The sequence below is a fragment of the Fistularia commersonii genome, chromosome 22 (genome assembly GCF_037954325.1).
Source record: "Fistularia commersonii isolate RoL2024-O1a breed Wild chromosome 22, RoL_Fcom_v1.0, whole genome shotgun sequence".
Lineage (NCBI taxonomy): Eukaryota > Metazoa > Chordata > Actinopteri > Syngnathiformes > Fistulariidae > Fistularia > Fistularia commersonii.
The window spans coordinates 14,836,861-14,859,328 of NC_141305.1; the positions used below are offsets into that span (position 1 = coordinate 14,836,861).

Consider the following 22,468-nt stretch of genomic DNA (forward strand, 5'->3'; position numbering starts at 1 on the left):
TTCAAAGTACTCTTTCCATCTTCCCACATTCTTTTAGCATCTGTCAATACATTTCCCTCTCTATCCATAATCACGCGGACCTGTTGCACATCCTTACCATCTTAATGTCTTTGCTTTGCCAACCTGTATAGAAAATTCTCTCCCTCCTTAGTGTCCAACCAAACATACAGGTCATCGTACACCCTCTGTTTTGCTTTTACTACCTCTATCTTTGCGATACCTTGTATCTCCCTGTACTGTCTGTTCTCTTCAGTCTTCCCAATATCCCACTTCTTCTTTGCTAACCGCTTTCTCCGTATATACTCCTGCACTTCCTCATTCCACCATCCAGTCTTCTTATCTACTTTCCTTCCAGATGACACACCAATCGCTCTCCTACCTGTCTCCGTGATAACACTAGCTGTTGTTGTCCAATCATCTGGAAGCTCTCCCTGACCATCCAGAGCCTTTCTCAACTCCTACCTGAAAACTATACAACCCTCCTCCTTTTCAGCTTCCACCACTTTGTCCTCTGATCTGCCTTTTACCTCTTGATCTTCCTCATCACCAGAGTCATCCTACAAACCACCATGCTATGCTGTCTGGCTACACTCTCATCTACAACTACTTTGAAGTCACTGATCTCTTTCAGGTGACCTCATCTATACAAGCTGTAGTCTACCTGCGTTACTCTATGTTCCTGTTTTTTCTGGAAAAAAAAGTATAGCATTCACTATAGCCATTTCCATCCTTTTTGAAAAATCTACCACCATATGTCCCTTTGCATTCCTATCCTATATAACAAATCTGCCTGTCACTTCTTCATCCCCTCTCTTGCCTTCACCCACATGTCCATTGAAGTCTGCACCAATTACTACTCTCTCATCTCGGGGGGTATTCTGCATCACTTCATCTAACTCATTACAGAACTTCTCCTTCTCTCCAAATTCACATTCCACCTGTGGGGCATAGTCACTTACGACATTGAGCGTCATACCACCAGTTTCCAATGTCAGACTCCTAAATCTATCTTATATTCTTTTGACCTCTAGAACGTCCCTAACAAACTCCTCCTTCAAGATAATTCCCACTCCATTTCTTTTCTTGTCAGTACCATGATCGTACAACTTAAAGCCTGCTCCTAAGCTTCTAGCCTTACTACCTTTCCACCTGGTCTCCTGGACACACAGTATATCCACTTTCCTTCTCTGCATCATGTCAACCAACTCTATCTTTTCCTGTGATAGTCCCAATATTCAAAGTCCCTACTCTCAGTCACAGACTCTTGCCTTTCCACTTCTGTCTCTGCTTCCGATCATGCCTTCCTCCTCTCCTTCTTTGACCTACAGAACCCAGTTTCCCTTGGTACCCTGTAGGTCATTGGTACCAATGGCGGTTGTTGTTAACCCGGGCCTCAACCAATCCAGTATGATCTGGTCATTATGGTTAATTTCGCATGTTTGGTTTTGGCAAAAGTTTTACACGGGATGCCCTTCCTGACGCAACCCTCTGGATCTATCTGGGCTTGGGATCGGCTCAGGGAGACACTGGTCCGTGTCCAGCCTCGGGGAGACACCGGCCAGTGCTGCCCTGAGGCTGCATTATTATGGCAACCAACTCTAGCTTTTCCTATCATCATCTTCATTTTCAAAGTCCCTATTCTCAGTCCCAGACTCTTCCCTTTCCTGTTCTCTCTCTGCTTTTGAACACACCTTCTCCCTCTCCTTCTTTGACCCATTTCTTCTCTCTTTTTTGTCATACGCAAGTAGTTAAGCACATCTCTAATAGAAGTGTTACATAGTAACTCCAGGAAAGACATAATCAAACTTCATTAACGGATTTGTCATTTTCTTCTTGAGGCCCAGACAATATGTTAATTGCACTTAGATTTGCAGTTAATGACAAGGGATGGTGACTGGTGTGCACTGGCTGATAGCTGATTTGTTAATTTTACTTAGGTTTGCCTTTAATGACAAGGGATGGTGACTGGTGTACACTGGCTAATAGCTGATTTGTGTGTTTTAGGGATGAAGTTCCCTGTGGATCTACTGGCTGATGTCAGCCAGGGGAAACTGCAAGAGCTGGCCGAAAACTACATGAACACCCTCCTGTACATGAACCCCGACAATGCTGTGTACCTGAGCCTCTCTGATTCCACCAAGGTAACACACACACAAACAAGGCAATTGTGCACTCACACATGAAAGGTAGATGCTGTCCAACCCATCTGTCCATTGGGTTTCAGAACTTGGTGTTTTTTGGGTGTCTTTTTCTGTTTGTTTTGCATGTAAATTCTCAGTGGTTTAAAAAGGCCAAACCTAACTACTGAAGAATTGGCAGACATATCTGCTACTCATCCATATCTAATTCATTACTCATACATGCTGACCAACATGCTGTAGCTCACCAATGGTTGAGACACTATGGTGGATTTCTATGGCACATGGGCCTTGTGAGGTCCATTGAGTAATTTAGATCACCCTAGCCTTGTCACCTTCCAGACAGATTACTACAACTCCATTATTTTCCCCCCACAAAGTTTAGCTCCACCAGATTTCTGCAGTTCAGCTCATAACTGGGACTGTCCCACAGAGAACACATCACATCTGTCCTTCAACAGCTACTCTGGCTGCCCCCACAATCCCAACCTGCTTCATATTGCCACTTTCTTCCATTACATTACATTACAGTCATTTGGCAGACGCTTAGACGCTTTTATCCAAAGCGACTTACAAAAAGTGCAATTCAGTCACCGAAGATCCAAAGTACCGGTAGCCGGTAGTCAGAAGTCACCACTTTACCAAATAGCCATCTCAAAACCATATACATACATACATTCATTTCTTTTTTTTTTTTTTTTTTTTTGGGGGGGGGGGGGCAAGTGCGAATAGTGGGGTAGTGCTTGGTGAAGAGGTATGTTTTCAGCTCACGACGGAAGATGGGTAGTGACCCTGCTGTTTTGACCTTTTTGGGGAGTTCGTTCCACCACTGAAGAGCCAAGACCCAGAAGAGCTGAGACCGGATTGATTGGCAGCCAGGGGCTCTGAGTGATGGGGTGGACAGTCGCTGAGAGGTGGCAGATCGGAGGGGACGGGTAGGGACATGTGGCTTGACCATATCCTGCAGATAAGACGGGGCTGTCCCATTCACTACTCGGTAGGCGAGCACCAGGGTCTTGAACTTGATGTGGGCAGCTACCAGGAACCAGTGTAGGGACATAAGAACAGGAGAATTTGTGGGAGAATTTGGGACGGTTGAACAGCAGGTGGGCTGCCGCTTTCTGAATAAGCTCCAGAGGCCTGATGGTCACCGCTGGAGCACCGGCAAGGAGGGAGTTGCAGTAGTCCAGACCAGAGATGACTAGAGCTTGGATGAGTATCTGCGCTGTATCCTCCGTGAGGAATCTGCGAATCTCCCTGATGTTGTAAAGGAGGAATCTGCAAGAACGTGTGACTGCTGCGATGTTTGCTTCTGCTCTCTCAGGTCTTCATCTGGGACTCAAGTTGATATTACTTCTTCCCACCTTAGTACCAAGTGATATGAAGTCATTCTGCTAGCCAGCGCTGGAACTAGCCAGCGCTGGAACTCACTCCTCAATGACTTAAGAAATGCAGACTCTCTCAGTTTAAGTCAAAAATCAAACGCCGTCTGTTTACAATTGCTTACTAACTATAATGTTAATTCCAACATTAAATCTGTAATTATTTTTCTTTAAATCTATTGTTTTTTGAATCATTTTATCCACTATCTTTCTTAACTTTTTGTAAGGTGACTTTGGGTTGAGAATGGCGACCACAAATAAAATGTAAATGTATGATAAGTTTAATTTGAAATAACGGCAGCCAAGAGTAAGGCAAATTGCCAAAGACAAAAAAGCTGAAAATAGTTTACCAATATTACAATCAAAAAACAGATGAACCAACATGTTTTGGAAATCTATTTTCATCCTAGAAATCTCTTCAAATATTTCCATTTTCCCTATAGAGGTCCCCCAGACCAGTAATATGAATACATAATAGTGTTATAACCCTAATTTTTAAGAGGTAGCGTGCCAGGACTGTGGGTGTTTCAGGTTACGGTGTAAAGAATCAAAGAATCTTCCAGTGAAAAGGATGCCGTTCCGGCAGGACAGGAGAGACTTTACTTCATACTTACGGTACAGTCAGGTTCAACCTGCGCCAACCGGAACCTCCCTGCCCTCTCACCCGTGCGCCTTTTAAACCAGTCTCCTCAAAACAAGGGCCGGTAGAACCAATCACCCCCTTTATTTTCTCCCCAATGCATCTCTTTAGGCAACTGCCAACCACGGCAAACCAAATTGAAAGAGCACCAACATACAACCCATAATCAAAATAACACATAATTTACATGGTTACAATGTGATGAAGATATCCTTCCTTAAAAGTCTCTAAAATGTGCCAAATATTACAGAAACACAAAATCATTAGCTGTAGCTCTATAAACCGAGAGATATGTCACTATATATTGCAAATACTTCATGTTGAGGAAGTAGGGATGGATGTCTATGATATCTTGTCTGTTCTCAGGTCAGGATAGAGAGTTCCAGTGTGGGGTTTGTTCCCCTTTATGGAACCAATGATAAAATAAGGATCCTGGCCCTCTTCTCCCCTGCTGACCCACTCAATGCAGTGGCTCTGTACCTGCTGGACCGCTGGTGGACAGTGAATGATATTCTCAAGACAGCGGACCGTGCTCGAGATGGAGCAATTGTGGTACGAGGAGAGGTTGTCTTTGTCATCTCAGCGCAGGTTTTCCATGACAAATGGGAATCCTGTTTATGTATGTACATCATATGAAGTGCAGTCTTATTTTTCATCAGTGCCAATTTCAACAGCAACACAGTGTTTGGTCCAGGGGCACCAGCCCTTACGCGACCCTGACTGTAGGATAATCAGTATAGATAATGAATGAATGAATGAATGAATGAATGAATGAATGAATGAATGAGTCTATAATGGGGGCTATGATTGCCATAAAAGCAGTTCAGACACAGGTTGTTGACAGAGCCCAGATGTAAAGACCAATTTGAACAAAGCAATCTTTTTCTGTGGAAATTGTTAATTAGAAATAGTAGCTTTCATATGTATAATTCCATGGATGAGTACATTTATCAAACAAAATATGACTTGTTGATTGTAGATGTTACTTCAAACATGAGTGTTTACAAATGTGTAGTTGTCAAAACTTTACATTTTAATTTGTAAAAAGCAAAAAACAAAATCACAAGCTTTGCTTATGTCAACTTTCTATGCATGTGTGTCTCAGGTGGAGAGTATTGGGGAGAGGATAGTATTATACATTCTCAATCGGGTGATCTACAGAGCTAAGGAAATCGATACGGAGGAGGAGATTCCCTTTCTCTGCCATGGGGAAAGGGATTATGCAAAAGTCTTCTGGAATAATGGGGAAGCCGTTGGATTCTACTCAGTCAAACCCTCAGGTAAGCTACACTAAATTTCCCTGAAAAGGTATTGTGAAAATGTCTAGATTTAAGTTTTATATAAAAAGAATCTTGATGAATGCTTTGGTAGCAGTGTCAAATACTGAGTGAATTGTTAAACAGACAAAACATTTAAAAACAAGTAGATGTATAGGAATATACCCAGATAATTGTTGAATTACTGTTTGAAGAAGTAATGCATTTTAAGAGCTGCTGAAGTAAAAGGAGAATATGGAGGATGTGGTTTGCTTAAATAATCTGAGAAATAGGAGAGAAATAAAAAAACAGCTTCTCTTGTTTCCCTTGTAGGCACATCATATGAATCCTACTCAACCAGAACCTATCAGCTTCCTGTGATTGATTCCATCTTTGTCCGGAAACATCACAGATGTAAAGGCTTTGGCCTCCAAATGCTAGAAGATTTTGTGCTCACATTTGAAGAGGATTGTGTAGGTTTGAGATACCCCCTTACAAAAGCTATGTGCAAAGGTATTCATGACTGAGATTAATTAATGAAATCAACCAACAAACAGTTACTTCACTCTTTTGTGTTTTTAAGTTTTCTTAAAAAAAGCATTGCTGATATGAGAAATCCGTAATCTCTCATTGCAGTGTGCGAGAAGTACCTGTGCAAGTACCCAGGAAAGACAAACCTGCTATGGGAGGTTGAGAGTGAAGGGTGTCCCAATCAGAGGAGCAACATCTTCAATAAGATTCAAACCATGGACCTGAGGGGTGAGGATGTAGATTATAGACCAACAGATAAAAGTAATGCAGAAAAAATGGGACATGACTTTAAATATACCCTTCTAAATCAACTAAGCACTCTAATTTTTAATGAAAGGGAGCTACCTGCATGCGCTTTTTATGCACAATTTGGTTTTACAGAATAATTGAAATGATGGATGTGGTTAGTAAATCCATTGTTTCCCCTTTCCACTGTCTCCTACGCATAGGTGTTTATGAAGGTTCATCTAATCCAATGCTTCTCAATTATTACGGCCCCCCCAGGAAGAAGTAAACATTTCAGGCCCCCCCCACTCTCCGCCGCAACTATAAATAGTATGATTTGTATTTAAAATTGTTCAATGTACACAACTGCACAACATTGTATCATCATTAACATTAAAGAAAAGAAAAAAGAAAGAAATATAAATCAACTTGCAACAAATAACAACTTTATTAACATTTATTAACATAACAGTCCTCGCTGGTTTACTGAAGTGGATTTCACAAAGTGGGATGATTGTTGCCGATATTCTGCACGTTTTCACTGAAAAAACACATCAGCTGATCAGTGTAATTGGGGTGTAATGCCTTTAGGCTGATGCCTTAATTTATGTGCCGTCATGCTGTCCACTGGCAACATTTTTAGACACAGTAAAAACATCGGTCTTTCCTCATCTCCCAGTAACAGTGAATCCAAGCACTACATACTCTTCGTCATATTTCCTCGTCTTAGCTTTTGGGTGACTTTCGTTTGTCTCATTATCTCCGTTTCTCACCGCCTTTCTTATCATCCCTCTTAAATATTTTTCCATGGTGTCTCTTTAGGGTTTATTCACTGCACATCATATCTCCTGCTCTGTGCTTTGTTTGTGCGCATGCTTGGGAAAAAAAAAAAACCTACACCACAGAGCTAATACTACACCATAAGCATGTTTTCTGGGGTCATCCCCCCTCCTCCCCCCCGCCATTGCATCATTATTTGAGAAGCAATTATCTATTATCTAATCAACAATTAGTCAGTGAGCAAATCAAACTTGTTGTTTCAAACTCACTTCATCTTTTAAGATTATGATCATAGATTTTTGAGGGGAAAAGCATTGCATCTTGTACTGGTATAAATAATTAATATAACCTACCAAGAACTTTCACTTTCCGTCTAGTTCCAGTTAAACAGTTATTTGTCGTTATCTCTGACTTAGGCTATATCTTGGGAATGAACAAGACTGGCAGTTTTAGTTTGTTGCCAAGGTTATCAAGTCTGCCAATCCAGATGTTCACATGGCAACATTACTGCTGGAGCTTTATATCTGAAGTTATTCCATTTGCTGGGTTGACTAGTGACACCTTCACATACACTACGAATGTAGCATAAGCGCTGGCTTTTTTCGTGTCCCAATCAAATTCATAGAAGAATAATTTTAGCTGTACACACTTCATTTTCTTTTGGAAAATGGAGCAGCACAAAAGCAAAAGGCACTGTTACTTCCTATCAAATTAGAGTTGAAAACAATTTTTTTTTACATTTTTTTACATTTGAAGATACATTGGACTGAGTCATGCTGCAAGATCTTTTCCAGAAACAGACTAATGCCAATGGCAAAGCATCTGTAACAAAAGTATTGAGAAATGAATAAAGTAAATGTTAAAAAGTGTTTTAGGCTTTCTTAATGTCCTGTGTAACAATTGAAATGCTCTATTGACATGTCTGTTTCTCAGCTCTTTCCAAGATTCTCTCATTTGTGGAGCAAGCACATGGAAACACTGAAGTGACAGAAACAAATCTCGTCATGGAGACAGTTACCACTCAGATAACAGAAGCTGAATCGATGGAGTGCACAGTTGAGATTTTGGTACAGTGCTTTGAGTATATTAATTTGAGGTGTCCATGTTCTACATAGTAGGAATTATTTTGCCAAGTAGCATTATCTAATACATATTTATGTTGCTTTGTAGGAAGAGGTGACTGCAGGTTTGTATTTTAGCCCCTCCATCCAATTTTCTTCTCAACTTTTGTAGTCCTCCTTTCTGTACATTACATGTTACTGTGTTTGAAATTGTTCCATTGTAATAGTGCACATTCTCACAATTATCAGAGGCTGATGTACCTGTTGCAGCTTGGACAAGGAGTAGTGGTTCAAAACAAAAGAAGTCTACAGAAATTGCAGAAGAAAAGTCTAAAATAGATATCAGGTAACCGCTCATATTATTTCTTAACATTCACCATAGTTTGAAGGAGAGATTTCGTCTTTTTGTTGATGAGAATAAAAAATAATTATTAAGTAATGAAGTATATGTTTTCACATATTCACCACTTTTTGAAGGAAAAGTATCTTCTTTTTGCTGTTAAGAGTAAAATCGAATAGTCTCTGGATCAGTTCCCGTTTGATACATGTATAACAAATAGATTAAGGCCCTAACCATTAAGATTACTTAGACAATAAAATAGTTAATTAGTCTTGAATACTATAAAGCATACCACAAGATGAAATATTTTGACAATTTGTTACACATTTTGTATTAAGGTATAACACTCCTTTGATTTAAAATAGGATTCCATTGTTGCCAGGAGAAGTTTAGTAAAGATTTCATATTAACTAACAAAAGCATTTTTTACTTGCCCTTAAGCCACTATATATGTTTTTAAATAGTGCTGTTGCAATCTCAAAGTCCTTTTCCATCATGGAAGTAATGGAAAATGATTGACCAATTTTCCAGCCCTGGAAAATGCATGGAAAATAAGGCAGGAGGCTTGGGGGGCTAGAGGGGCATCAAATGTCCTGGAAAAGCTGATGTTATCCTGGAAAGTTATTTCTTCTTATTTCTGCTTTGGCCAAACAGGCAGTGAAAACGAAAGACTGACATGTTTATTCAAACCACTGGCAGTGAAATTACTAATGTTGTTAACATAAATGAATAGAATTTAACATGGCTTAATGACTATTACAACTTTCAACCAGTCAATTTCACTTTTTTTAGACAACGTATCATTTAAATCGGAGCTCAGAATTGTTTGATTTTTGAGGGACATACTACAATTCTTTGTTTTGATTTTTCTACAGTTAGGTCAAGTGTTTATATTATTCATAATTACACTAGATATGATAATTATTAATATTTGTTTTATGTAATACATATTTGATACTGCTTTTAAATAAACATGACTCAGGTGAAACAATTCAGTAGAAAAAAACTGCAAATATCAAGAATAGTTGGGCTTTGATAAAAATTTAGGATTAATTCAAGGGCATTCTCAATATTGTGGCAGAAATTTAGTCATTTATTTTCTAGTCAAATCTTTTGAAAGAATGACCTCTGACATTAAAACTGAGGCTCTTGCATTTGATAGAATCGAGGATATTGAAGCAGAATCCCAAGACAACCCCAAATCTCAACAACAGATGAAATATGAAATGTATCATGTTTCTGAACTAAGAAACGTGATGAAAGAGTTTCTGGAAACTGAGAATGTAGCACCTACTGTTGAAGAGTCAAGAGAAACAAAGGAAACTTCAGAGGATCTCAACATTACAACCTGTGAATTAAATAGAAAAGTTGAGAATGTAGCAGTAATTAATGAAACAGAGAAAGGGCCTCAAGGAGACGAAAATGATGTACCTGTTGTCTCTGAACATGTTTTAGATTTTGTCAATGAAGCCAAGGTTCTGAACAAAAGTAACGTGGCACCTAAAATTGAGGTCTCTGATAATGAGTCAAAAGACAGACCCAAAAAGCAAGAGCTGACACCCAGTAAAATCCTCAGGCGGAGATCTCAGCGGCACCACAAAGTAAAGGGGGATGAGGGAGAGGAACTTTCATGTCAGGATACTGCAAGGCGTTTAAGGGGGAGAACTATTGTAAACAGCCCATTACTCAAATGTAGGCGCTATAGCCAAAAATTGTGTCATAAAAAGAAGGAGCTTGAGGAAGTGGAGCCAACAACCGAAGTATCAGTGGACTCCACTGTCACTGTGTTTAAACAAGCAGAGAAAAGAGCAAACAGAAAACCTGCAAATAAAGTAAAAACAGAACAGCTTACAATAAACCATGAAAGGCCATCTGTGGAAGAAGCTGAATGGCTTCTAGGTGGAGAAGAGAATAATAATTTTAATGTAAAAGGTAGAAATGTGGTGGCAGCAGAAACACAGATGCTATTGGAAAATGATGAAGACCAGGAAGAGCCACCTGTTGTGTCTTTAAGAGGCAGATGTAGAGTTGCTCCGAAAGATACACCCAGCAAACAACACAAAAAGCAACAAGAGAAGTACATAGATGGAGCTGATCTAAAAACAAAACATTGTTCAATTAAAGCAGCATCTGTTGAACAGCTGCAGGAATGCATGTTGGTGGAACAGGGCAATATGTTTATTGAATCAAAAAGAGAAGTACCAGCTGAGGGACTGACTGCTTTAAACGAATGTGAAGAGCAAAGAACAGGGAAAGATGTAGTTCTTCCTTTGGCTGAAGGGAGACAGGTGGAGGAGGATGAATTACAGATAGAGAAAAAAGGAGTGACACAGACTGTGCTTTTGTTGGAAGAAGAAAAAAAGGTAGATCCTGTTGCCATGGTACAGGAGCCTAACAAAGATGAGACAACATCTGCAGAGCTTCAAGTAAAGAACATGTTGTTTCAAAACCCAACTGTCATCATAAGGGACCTGAAAACCTACCCTTATGATATAACAACAGAAATACCTCTTGAGAAGGATGTCACGAGTTCACTTCCAGAGGAACAAATGTCAAAGCTGGAAAAGCTGATAAAGGAAAATGAGGAGGGAAGAGAGAAGGAAGAATATTGTAACAAAGAAGCAGCAGATGAGGTGGCAGAGAAAGGAGACTGTGTAATATTGCCTAAAAAGCTGATATTAAACAATCATGGGGATAAATACAGCGCTCAGTGTGATGTAGAGATGGAGAAAGGGCAACTTTCTGCAGAATTGAAAACTATGTCAGAAGGAGGAACTATGCAAAAAGCAATAGAGGAAAAGGAGTACTCAGTGGAACTGGCAGGTGCAGATGCACTTCTACGAGAAGGAAAATCTGATCAACCACCATTGAAGCCTGCTGATTCTTTTCTACTCACCACATGTGAAAAAGAAGCACCATCCACAGAAGACAAACAAAAGACTAAGGAATCGACACCACCGCTTTCTGATGTCAAAAGAATGACTATAGTCTTAGTGGACTTGAAAAACATGTATCACAACATCCGTGAAGTAACAGCAATAGGTATGGAGAACCCCCAAGAAGAGGTTGCAGGAAATAATGGTTCTTGTGAGCAGATAACCAATCAGGAGGGCAGAGAGAGGTTGGAGTTGAAGGAGGATACTTACCAAGAAGAAATGAAAAGAGACAAGACACATGAGACCATTCTTACAGAAATAGAAATTGAGGCCAAAAGTTTTCAAGAGGATGATGAACCATCAGGTTTTGGAAAAGGGAACCTCAGGAGTTGTGGGAGAACAACAAGGTCCACAACAAGTAGCAAAGTAGCAACAATTCCTGAGGAAGAAACAACAGGACTACAAAGAAGAGTTCTTACAAAGGGACAGCCTGTTGATACAAATAAATCGACTGAGGCGGTGATAGAGATCCCAGTTACAGACAAAGAAAAGATATTCAATGAAGAAGGATCTCGAGTTTTTGAAAGTGCCCCTTTGGAAGAAGTTGAACAAACAACTAAGAAAGAAAAGGTGTCCAATAAAGAAGAAACAACAGGAGTTCTACAAAGTGTTTGGAAAACAGACACAAAATTTAAAAAAGAAAATGAACAAAATGCTGAAACAAGAGTTTTGAGGAGAAGAAGTAAATCTGTAGCCACCACTCTCAGACATAAATCTAAAAGACTCTGCAAGCAAGTTCAATCAGAGGAAAAAGAAAAAGATACTGGTGACAATGAAGACATGAATAAATCACAAGAACAAAAAGTGCTGGAAGTAGCAGAGAAACACATAGAGGACAGTAAGGAGCAAACTGAAATCGAGAGAGAGGACATTCTTGAGCCAGAAGATGACATGGAAAACAAGGAATCCTTGGCAGAGACATCTCTGACACAGCAAGACCTATTGGTAGAGGAACAATTTACCGATGCAAAACCAGTGACACCAAAGGTGGCTGATGTTCCAGTCACAGAAAGTTCTGAAGCCACAACTGTGTCAGATGCCCCAAAGGTCCCAAATGAAGAAGATACTGTATTTGTTGAAAAGCACCAGGAACATCATGCTGATTCAAATACATTGACAGAGAAGGGAGAGATAAAGACACCTGATACTTTAGACATATCAGTTCTAGAAGACTGTAGCGAATTAAAAACTGTTTTGGTTAAAACTGAGACATTGATAAATCCACAAGCTGCTTATCCAGAGAACCCGACAGACATAGAAATTCCTGTTCACACAACTACAGAGGTGCCACAAATTTCTGACAAAGAAAAGTCTCCCAATGATGAAGAAAACCAAGTTGTAGGTACTAGGGTTCTAAGAATTGCTGCAAAAGCCACAAAAAGGAAACAAGCAGAAAGTGAACCAAGAGTTCTGAGAAGAGGAAGAAGGTCTGTTACGTCAACTCAAAGACATAATATCCAAAGAATCTGCAAGCAAGGTCAAACAGGGGAGGAGGAGGAGGAAGTAATGGCTGCACATGAGGGGATAGAAGAAGTTTTTACTCGAGAAGTACTGGAAGAGGGTGAAGAAAAAATAGTAAAAAATGAGGAAGAAGCTAAGACGGAGTTTGAAGAAACTACTGAACCAGAAGATGTAATGGAAAAAGAAGAACCTGTGTCAGAGGAATCCCTCACAGAACTAGAGACATTGGCAAAACGGCTTGCTGATTCCAAAACAATGATACTGGAATTGGTAGACATGACTGCGAGTGAAATTTCTGACACCACTCTGGCTTCAGATGAGACAAAGGTTTCCAATGAAGTAGAGACTACAGTTGTTGAAACTGAGATATTGGAAGAGGAGCAGGCAGCTGATCCAAAGACATTGACAGAGAATGAGAGAGAGAGTGCTGTTACTTTAGTAGTGTCAGTTAATGAAGAAGAAAATGTCCTCAATGAAGTACAAACTTCAGTTGCAGCAATTCAGACATTCAAAGACCAGTTAGCTACAGAGACTTTTACAGAGGAGCACCCAGATAAGCCTGTTAACACAGTTATGGAGGTTACACAAACTACTGACAAAGAAAAGGTCTCCAATGCGAGTGAGAGGGAAGAACGTGCTGGGTCCGAAGTTGAGATTGGAAAAGAAGATCCTTTAGCAAAGGAATCCCTGACACACCCAGAGACATTTGGAGAGGAAAAGACAACAGTTTTCAAAAATTCATTGTTTTACAATCTGGAAGAAACACCAGTTGAAGCAAAATATAGTCAACCAGAAGGATCTTGTTTTTATGCAGAACAGATTACCGGCATGTCTGAGACAGAAGCAACACTTCAGAGGAAGAGATGGAAGTCTGTTCTTGCCACTGCAGAACAAAAATCCAAAAGACTCTGCAAACAGTTTGAAAAAGAAGATTATGATGAGAAGGAGGAGGAGGAAAAATTAACCCCAGGAGTTGAAGACATACAAGTAGATCAAGCTAAGGAAGAATTACAAGAACCACAAGAGAAAACAGAGAAAAAGATTTGGAAGGATGTTGTTACTCGCAGTGATGAAACTATTGAGTTAGAAGCTGTGGAGAAGAAAGAGGAATCTGTGGCAGAGAAATCCCATGCAGAAGCAGAAACATTGACAAGAAAACAGCATACTGATCTAATACCAACGTTTAAGGAGGTAGATTATTCTGTTTGTGATGATTCTGAAGAAACATCTATCTCAGATGAGGCAAATGTCCCATATGAGGAAGAAGTTGCAGTCCATGCAACAAGAGGTCTTAGATGTGGTGGAAAGACAGTGAAAGGCACAAAAAGCCAGCAACGGGAAAGTGGACAAGAAGCTTCCACTTTCAAAAAGTTCACAGATAAAGGTGAATCAACAGCAAAACGAATAGTTATAAGAAGAGGAAGGAAATCAGTTGCCACCTGCTCAAGGCATACATCCAAAAGAATCTGCAGGCGACTTAAAACAGAGGACGAGGATGAAGAAACTGTTGCAGAGGGAGAGGTAGATGAGGCACAATCTCATGAAGAGGTGGGAGTAGCTCAGGGGAAGATAAAAGAAAGCAATGAGGAAGAGGCTATGACAGAGAGTGAAGAAAGTAGTGTACCAGAAGCTGAGATACCAAAGGAAAAATCTGTGACAAAAGAATCTGCAACACAAGTAGAGGCATTGGAAAATGAACAATCTACAGATTTGAAAATCCTGACAAATAAGTATATAAAACTTCCTGTTCACACTATTATGGAAGTGATTCAAACTATCGACAAAGAAAAGGTCCAAAATGAGGAAGAACAATCAATTGTACAAACAAGAGTTCTGCGGAGGGCCAGGAAAACAGTAAAAGTCACAAAAAATAAACAAGAAGAAATGGAACCAAAGGCAAACACAAAAGCTACAATGAGAGGGAGATGGTCTGTTGCAACAACTCCAACACCAAGATTTAAATCCAAAAGACTCAGCAACAAAGATCAAACAGAGCAGGAAGAAGAAGGAACTGATGCACTTCAAGATATAGAAGTCATAACTCAGAAAGTGTCGATAGAAGCTGAAGAAAAAACAGAAGACAATGAAGAAGAAGTTGTAACTAAGAGTGGAGAAACTACTAAGCCAGAAGATGAAATGGAAAAAGAAGAGGAATTGCTCATAGAGCCAACCACATTAGCTGATGTGCTTGCTGATTCTAAAACATTGACACCTGAATTAGTAGACATGCCCATGCCTGCTACTGAAAATTCTGAAACCACAACTGTTTCAGATGATGCGAAGGTCTCCAGTGAAGCAGAGACAACAGTTGTTGAAACTGAGGTGCTGGAAAATGTGCAAGTGCCTGATTCAATGACATTACCACATTCTTTGTCACAGATGGAGACAGATGTTCCTTTTTTAGTACCAGTTATAGAGGAAAAACTCAGTGAGGAAGACACTGCAGTTGTTGATTCTGAGGCATTGAGAGGGGAGCAGCCTCATGATCTAAAGACACTGACTGAGAAGGAGATGGAGACACTCTTTGATGTAAAGATACCAGTCACGGAAGAAAATGAGGTGTCCAATGAAGAAGAAACTCCAGTAGTTGAAACTTGGACATTGGAAGAGCAACAAGCTGGCCATCCTGAGAAATTGACTGGTGATCATCTAAACACTCTTGTTCATAATATCCCTGACGTAACACAAAGCACAGTCAAAGAAAAGGCTTGCAGTGAGGAGGAAACTCCAGTTGTTGAAACAACAGTTCTACAAAGCAGAGGAGAGATGGCAACTGCCACTAAAACGGTTGATACAGTTGACACAGAAACAAAGTATTTCATGAAAGGACGGAAGTTGATTCTTGCCTCTCCAAAGCATAAAACCAAAAGAGTACAAAATGAATGTAACGCAGATGAAGAGGAACAGAATGAAAATATGGCTTCACATGTAGAGATGCAATTACATCAGGAAGAAGTGCTGGAAGAATGCCAGGAAACCATAAAAATTGTGACCCAGGGAGATTCAACCCCTGACCTGGGAAAAGATTCTGTGGCAGAGGAATCCATGACACAGCAAGAGATATTGGAAAAGACCATTGATTCACAAATACTATCAGAGAAAGCTTCCATGGATGAAAGCTGTGAAGAATCACGTGTTACAGAAGAGAAAGGCATCTTCAATGTGGAAGACACTTTAGTGGTTGAAACAAGAGCTTTGGTAAGTGGTGGGAAGACAGTAAAAGACACAAAAAAACAGCAAGAAAAACATCATCAAGAGACTGAAGAGATTGCAGTTGACAAAGCTGCTGAAAAAGCTGTTATAGATGACACTCAAGTTTCAGAAAATTGTACTTCTACACTAAACGTGGAGTCTTCGTTCCCACCTGCATGGGAAATCACTCAAGGAGAACTTGCCCCTGGAAGTAAAGAGGGAGAACCTCTGGTTGTATCAACTAAACTATTGCCTGCAGACTTTCAATACCCCAAAGAAGAAGCACATCAATCTATTCCGTGTTGCAATGATTCAACTCCAAAGACAGAGGTGTTAAATGCTGACGGTCAACGGGGAATGCAGGAAACATCATTTGTTGAGTATGTGCAGCAACTAACAGGTACTGCAGAGGATCATGTTGAAGAAAAAGCCAATTCTGTAGACAGTGTTGAAGAACATATGAGGAAAGAAAGCGAGGAGGATGAGAATGAGTCATCAAAACATGATGAAGGTAAAATTTTAAGGAGAAGTCATAGATATAGACCACAATGTGTTGTAGACCAAGCCAAAGCAGCAGCAGAAACTGAATCTCAGAAAAGAAGATCAACAAGGAAAAGACCAAGGGTCAATTACAAGGAAAGTGAGATGGACATCACATCTGATGACCAGGAGATTGGAATGGAACCACGTGAAACTAAATTGGACAAAATGGATGAAAATATCAAAGATATACTTATTACCAGTGAAACAAGTGACACTTTGAATTCAAAACTATGCCCTGGTGAAGAAGATGACTATATATCAGAGGATAAGAAGGAACCAGCGGTGATTGGAAACAGGATTCTAAGAGGGAGAAGTGTTCCTTTGATAATAATCAGTTCTTGCTCCAAATCCAGACACAGCATTGCTCAAGTTAGAAGTGCTGTAGAGTCATCATCTGAAGACTCAGCTCAGAGGAGAAGCCCAAGCAAAAGAAAAACGATTGAGGTTACTCCATCACACAGATTGAAGCGTCACAAGTGAGTTCTGGACACCAAAACACATGATTGGTCTATAGTCACAAAAGTTTGAGAATCCTAATATGATTTCCATTTGTTGTGCAAAGCTTATGTATTCTCTTCCGTTTTTTATATGTACTCCTCATCATGGGTGACAGTTTCAATGTTGTCTCAGACAAAATGAAACCATGATCAACAATAAATCATATGTAAATGTTTTATTTAAATGAAACATTGATTTAAATGAACAAAAATGGTATCTTGCACCTTTTTTTACTGTCTTGGCTGGTTCCCTTCTAACAGTCTATGTTGACCTGATGGTTTTAAAGATCAGTACCATCACATAAAAAGATCAACCCATGGTCTCAGAGGTAAAGTTATTTCCCTTTGAGGTCCCTTAAGATTTTACCATTGAAACTTTTTTTAGACTAAATTCTGTGGTTATGGAACCTGGTGTTACAAGAATTATCAACACTGTATGTCTGAAAAATGTCTTATTTTGTATACTTCAAGTTACTTTAATCTTAGAAGTAGTTATTACAACACATAGCTAACATCTTTCTTTAATCTGTAAACTAGAGAATTGTCGATTATGCCGTTATATAAATGTATTTTTTTCTAGTCAATTCAATGAAAGCTAGTTTCCTGGCAGATTGTATGGTAATGTGAACAATATAACATCCGTTTATAGGTACTTTCAGTTAATACAAGTGAGTGAAATCCTTATTGTTACGGAAAACCTCCAGAGCTGTGAAATCCTGTCATAGCTATACATCTCCTGAGAGCCAGTTGAATGACTCAGATGTATAAAGTTGTGTTTAAAAAAAAAACACATGCGCTTGAAGCAACAAGTCGCTACTGTTAATCGGTGCTTTTTTGAGTTCACTCTCATCTTATGAAATGTCTTATGGTAGCAACTGGATTTGATTTCTTCCCTTGAAGACGTTACACCTCTCATCCCTCAGGTTTCTTCAGTTCGAATGATCAGTGGGGAAATTTTACTGATTATGACCAACAGGGTTGGGTTCTAGTCTAGGTTATGATCGCTCGTTATGCAAATGGAGACCTCTGGGGATTTACCTGGATTAAAATTTGAAAAGGTGTAGACAAATTCTCAGAATGTGAAACAGAATGTGAAACAGAAGAGAAAAACCCATTGGATCACAGGACTGAGGCTCAGTTGATAATTACCGGGGTCATGTTCCGATGGTGGATCTTTCTGGGTGGTTTGGAGGGTGCAGACAACATCTGTGTAAGTTAATCTCTTGGGATGGATCCCAGTATGGCATTGTATGTGGGCGAAAGGTTGTAACTAAGGCCGCCTTGTCTGTTCAGACCGTTTTTCTGTTTCGACAAAGATTTCTTCTTTGACTTGTCTCTCGAACCATCTGCAGACATTGCTGTCTTCAAAGGAGCGGCCCCAAAATGGACTGACAGTGGTGGGTCTCCTGTGTTTTGGCATATTTTTGTGCCAGAGTTCCCAAACTCAACTTACCTGGGGGCTGCTAGAAGTAGAGTTTGGGTGAGATGGGGCCGTATCAAGAATTCCCCAAAAAAGGGTTTTGAGTACTTCAAAGAAAAAAATCAACCAATCCAGTCTCATCAATCTTTATTGATAACAATACAAAACATCCAGAACATGAACAGCTCTTCAGAACATAGGCTTGTCTGTGTGGAGGTTCTCAGTCATTCGGGTCATGGTGAATTCATGTTGAAATCTTGGCACGAGATCAAATCATGGCAGCTGGACTTGAATTTCCTCACTTGAAGATGAAGGCACGAGATCCGCTTGAAAATCCTGGAAAGCTCAGGGAAGGTGAGGGAAGGTTGTCCAAGATTGTCTGTTTTCTCACTAACCCCCCTGAACTAGGCATTGAGTTCAGAATTGCACTGCAGGTCAATTTGCTACATCTGAAGCACAGGGGGGCATCTCCACATAGAAGGAGAAACGGTCAGCAAAAAAATTTGAAAAATGTCTTAGTGTCTTGAAGTGTGTAAACCTATGAAATTGTTCCTGTAGCTTTATGGTGGCATCAGCATACTTCTCACATCTTAATGGTGTGCCCGAATCCATGAGTGCTTTGCTTGCTGGTAAACGGCAGAGGTTTCTCTGGGAAAGTTGGGCTTTCCATAACAAGCTTTGTGGAGAATGCACTGAAATTGTCTTATGCAACACTGGCAAGCTGGCCCTGTTCTTGTAACTTCTGCTCCTTTGTGATGTCAACAAGAAAATCCAAGTCCATAAGCCTTTTGGGATCACTTAGTACAGGAACTGTCATCCCATCTTTCTCTATGAATGCTTTAATTTCTGTTCTCAACTCAAAAATTCTCTTTTAGACCTTCCCCCTGCTCAGTCAACGTAACCTGGGTGAAGTACAGCACATCCGCATAAGCTGACTGTATTTCTTCCAAAAAGTCACAGAACTGCTGCCCTGGACCTGATATGGTTGATGGATTTGACATCACATTGTCAAACTTCAGCGTTTGCTGCATAGGACCTGCTTATGAATAATACAGCGTAGAGCCTCTTCCACAACCTCCTCCCCCAGTTTTCTTTGAACAAGTGCCACAATTTCTCCGCCTTGTATTAAATTACATTACAGTCCTTGTCATTGATGGCGTTCCATCAGTTGCTATTCCAGCAAAATTCTTCCATAGTAAGCCGACATCCACAAGTGAATCACACAGCTTGCTGAATATCTCCTGACCAGTGGTCGGCCATGCATTGGAATCATTGTGAGCAACTCCTCTGTCACAGCAAAATTTCAATCAACACCACGGACATATTTGTGTGCTGCGCAGTGTCAGTTTAATCGGTGCTCTCATCAAGAGCAACAGAGTATGTAACGTGACTTGACAATAACCTGAAATGTCAGAAATGCACTCTGCCACTGTGTTGACTGAAAGGCTGATGTTGCTAAACTGACCCTTCTTTTCCCTACAGACAATACTTGCAGCCTGTAACATACACTGTTTGATGAAGTCGCTGTCTTCGAATGACTTTCCTGCCTTAGCAATCATCTAACTCACAATGTAGCTAGCTTTGACTACTGCATCATTGTCTTTGCTTGCTTTCTTAAAAATAAAATTGTTGCCTCAGTGGACATGTTTTAAGATTGGCAACCTGATCCTGTTGCTCATTTCCCTGGTATTTTGCATACTCAGCAATTTCTACTGAAATTGTCTGCGATCATTGCTAACCTAAATTAAAATAAATTTAAGTAAGTACTTTAAGAACATTTCAAAAAGACATGACTGGGGTTGATTGACAGGACATATTTCCCCTTCATTCGGTAACAGTCAGAAATACGTGACAAGTGACCAACATCGCTAATTTGTGTTGTTGTCACGAGCCTGAGCTATGGAAGCACACAAGTGTGCTAAAAATTTAAAATGGCCAGGGCAACAACTCACGCAGGTGCATGTGAGAAAAAGCCCAGGGGCTGCACCAACACCAAGCTTTGATTTCAGGTAGGGGCCAAAAAATATCTTTCCGGAGGCTGTACATGCCCCCCGGGCTATGAGTCTGAGATCCCTGATGTGTACAGTTGTTTTGTCTCCCCAGTGTAAGACAACATCACAATCCTCTGTGTAGGTGACAGCATACACCATATTTTTGATCATGTGCCTGGGTGTTTTGTTGTGAGGTGCACCTGAGGACAAATCATAATCAGAAACTCCCCACAGTCTAGTCCTACTGAAGAGGCCTTACAGATGGGAGATTAAATGTCTTCAAAAGAAGAAAATCAAGTCTAGTTGCTACTTGGGGAACATTTTGGTAAGAATTAACCAATCCCTGAATAACTGAGAGCCTCTACAGACATGTTTATAAGTCAATCTTTTGTTTTTTTTTAGGTGGCAGTTGTTTGGGGGGTATTCCCCTCATGCTGATTGGGCCCCAAACAGTCCTGTATGAATAATTACTTGTGATTATGACTGAGACAAACACACAAAATCATTACATTTCTTGATTTTTTTTTTTCTTAAAATTGGCCTAACAGGACAATTTCAGTGAAAGTGTAATTTCAGACATCAACATTCCCCTATAATTTTCATTATTTGTCATAAAGATTAAAATCAGTGGGGTCACATTGGGATTAATGTCATAAAGCCACATAGTAATGCGTTATATTTATATAATTAGGAGTGAATTGCTATTTTTGTATAGTATAAGTGTTTCCTTATTTCATTGAGAAATGCTCTATTTTGCTTTGAAGTTAGAGATAATGTTTTCAGTCCTTTTAGCTTAATGCATTTAGCCCAGTGACAGACCACTCTTAAAAAAACTTTTTTTCTTAAAAAAAGAGATTAAAGGCATATATATATAAATGCTTTTTATCTCTTTATATACATATATATATATATACATATATATATCATACATATAAAATACATGATATATATATACTTTTTTTTACTGACAAATGGAAACAGTGATGCTGTTTTTATTCCATTCTTCATTGTGGATGAAATTATTCACAATTTACCAATATTATTTCTCTCTTTGTGGTTTGAGCAGAACTCCTTTTAATTTTGGGATTTAAGATACTATTTTTTAATACACATTTTACAACTCAAGATTTTAACTCAGTATTCTGATCACATAATGTCACCCATATACCCCCATGGATTCCCTTTATCCTTTGTCCAAAACATCCAGTCATTGTCCTCAACCTGTGTTACTTTGTCTATTAACAATGTGATGTATTTTGCATTGTGTCTTTATTTGTTTTCTTCTAAAATTCTACTTTTTCTCTTTCTGTGAGGTAGACATTTCATTGTTTTGTGTTACAATCAGCTATTAGTTAAAGGTGAATTTAGTGATTCAGTCATTTTTCCAATGGGCCTAGTCTTTGCTAAGAAACGTGATAACCATTCACTGCAAACAACTGGTGTTCTGAATATTTTTGGGGGGTTTAATAAGTCCAAATATGATCGGTCTTTTTCCAATCTACTGATCTCACCTTTCAGTGTAGTAAATCAACTGCTGTTTCAGTGACTTTTAACTTTCTTAGTAGTTTTCCATTACTATGTTTTGTAGTAAATAAAGTTTTCTTCAATGAAAGCATACTGCTCTTGAAGTGTGTTTGGGGTGTTTTGGGATGTTGTGGTGGGTTGAGAACAACTGAGTTTAACTGTAGACCCTGTCTGTGCAGCAGTGGAAGAATAGCACTTGGGAAAATGGATAAGCTCACAGCCAAAGTTCTTTTCTTTCTCCAATAATGGATGAAATCAAATCATTTTCCAGATGGAAGTGATGATGTTATTTAATTTGAAAATCTCTTAATTTTTATTTTAGAGCAAAGCCTCTCAAGCATTTTTACATCTGTTTAGGTCATTTGCTTCAAAAGAGTCCCCGGTTTCCAATGATGCTTTGTTATTTTTTGAGATGGCAATACACTTGGTCAAATTTAAAGGATTATCATTATAAGTCATTTAAATTCAATGTCTTGAGGTTATACCACAAATGCAAGGAGGCACCTTGCAAGGAGTCTGCAAGGAGGCACCAATTAATACCACAGACAAAA

At 39.5% G+C, this 22,468-nt stretch overlaps 1 protein-coding gene across 3 annotated transcripts in view; it reads left to right on the forward strand.

Annotated features, from left to right (window-relative positions):
* Window positions 1-22,005, forward strand: part of fam169aa (family with sequence similarity 169 member Aa) — a 47,850-nt gene extending 25,845 nt beyond the window's left edge. For 2 of the 3 annotated variants that reach the window (XM_086170038.1, XM_086170039.1), the window contains exons 2-10: window positions 2,005-2,141; window positions 4,527-4,712; window positions 5,266-5,440; window positions 5,750-5,929; window positions 6,053-6,175; window positions 7,886-8,019; window positions 8,123-8,138; window positions 8,263-8,359; window positions 9,516-22,005. In XM_086170038.1, coding sequence (XP_086026164.1) covers window positions 2,007-2,141; window positions 4,527-4,712; window positions 5,266-5,440; window positions 5,750-5,929; window positions 6,053-6,175; window positions 7,886-8,019; window positions 8,123-8,138; window positions 8,263-8,359; window positions 9,516-16,965 — 8,496 coding nt within the window. In that variant the 5' untranslated portion in view covers window positions 2,005-2,006 and the 3' untranslated portion in view covers window positions 16,966-22,005. Of the gene's footprint in view, window positions 1-2,004; window positions 2,142-4,526; window positions 4,713-5,265; window positions 5,441-5,749; window positions 5,930-6,052; window positions 6,176-7,885; window positions 8,020-8,122; window positions 8,240-8,262; window positions 8,360-9,515 lie in introns of those variants that run through there. The other variant, XM_086170041.1, reaches the window with a different exon arrangement.
* The last annotated feature ends 463 nt before the right edge of the window (window positions 22,006-22,468 follow it).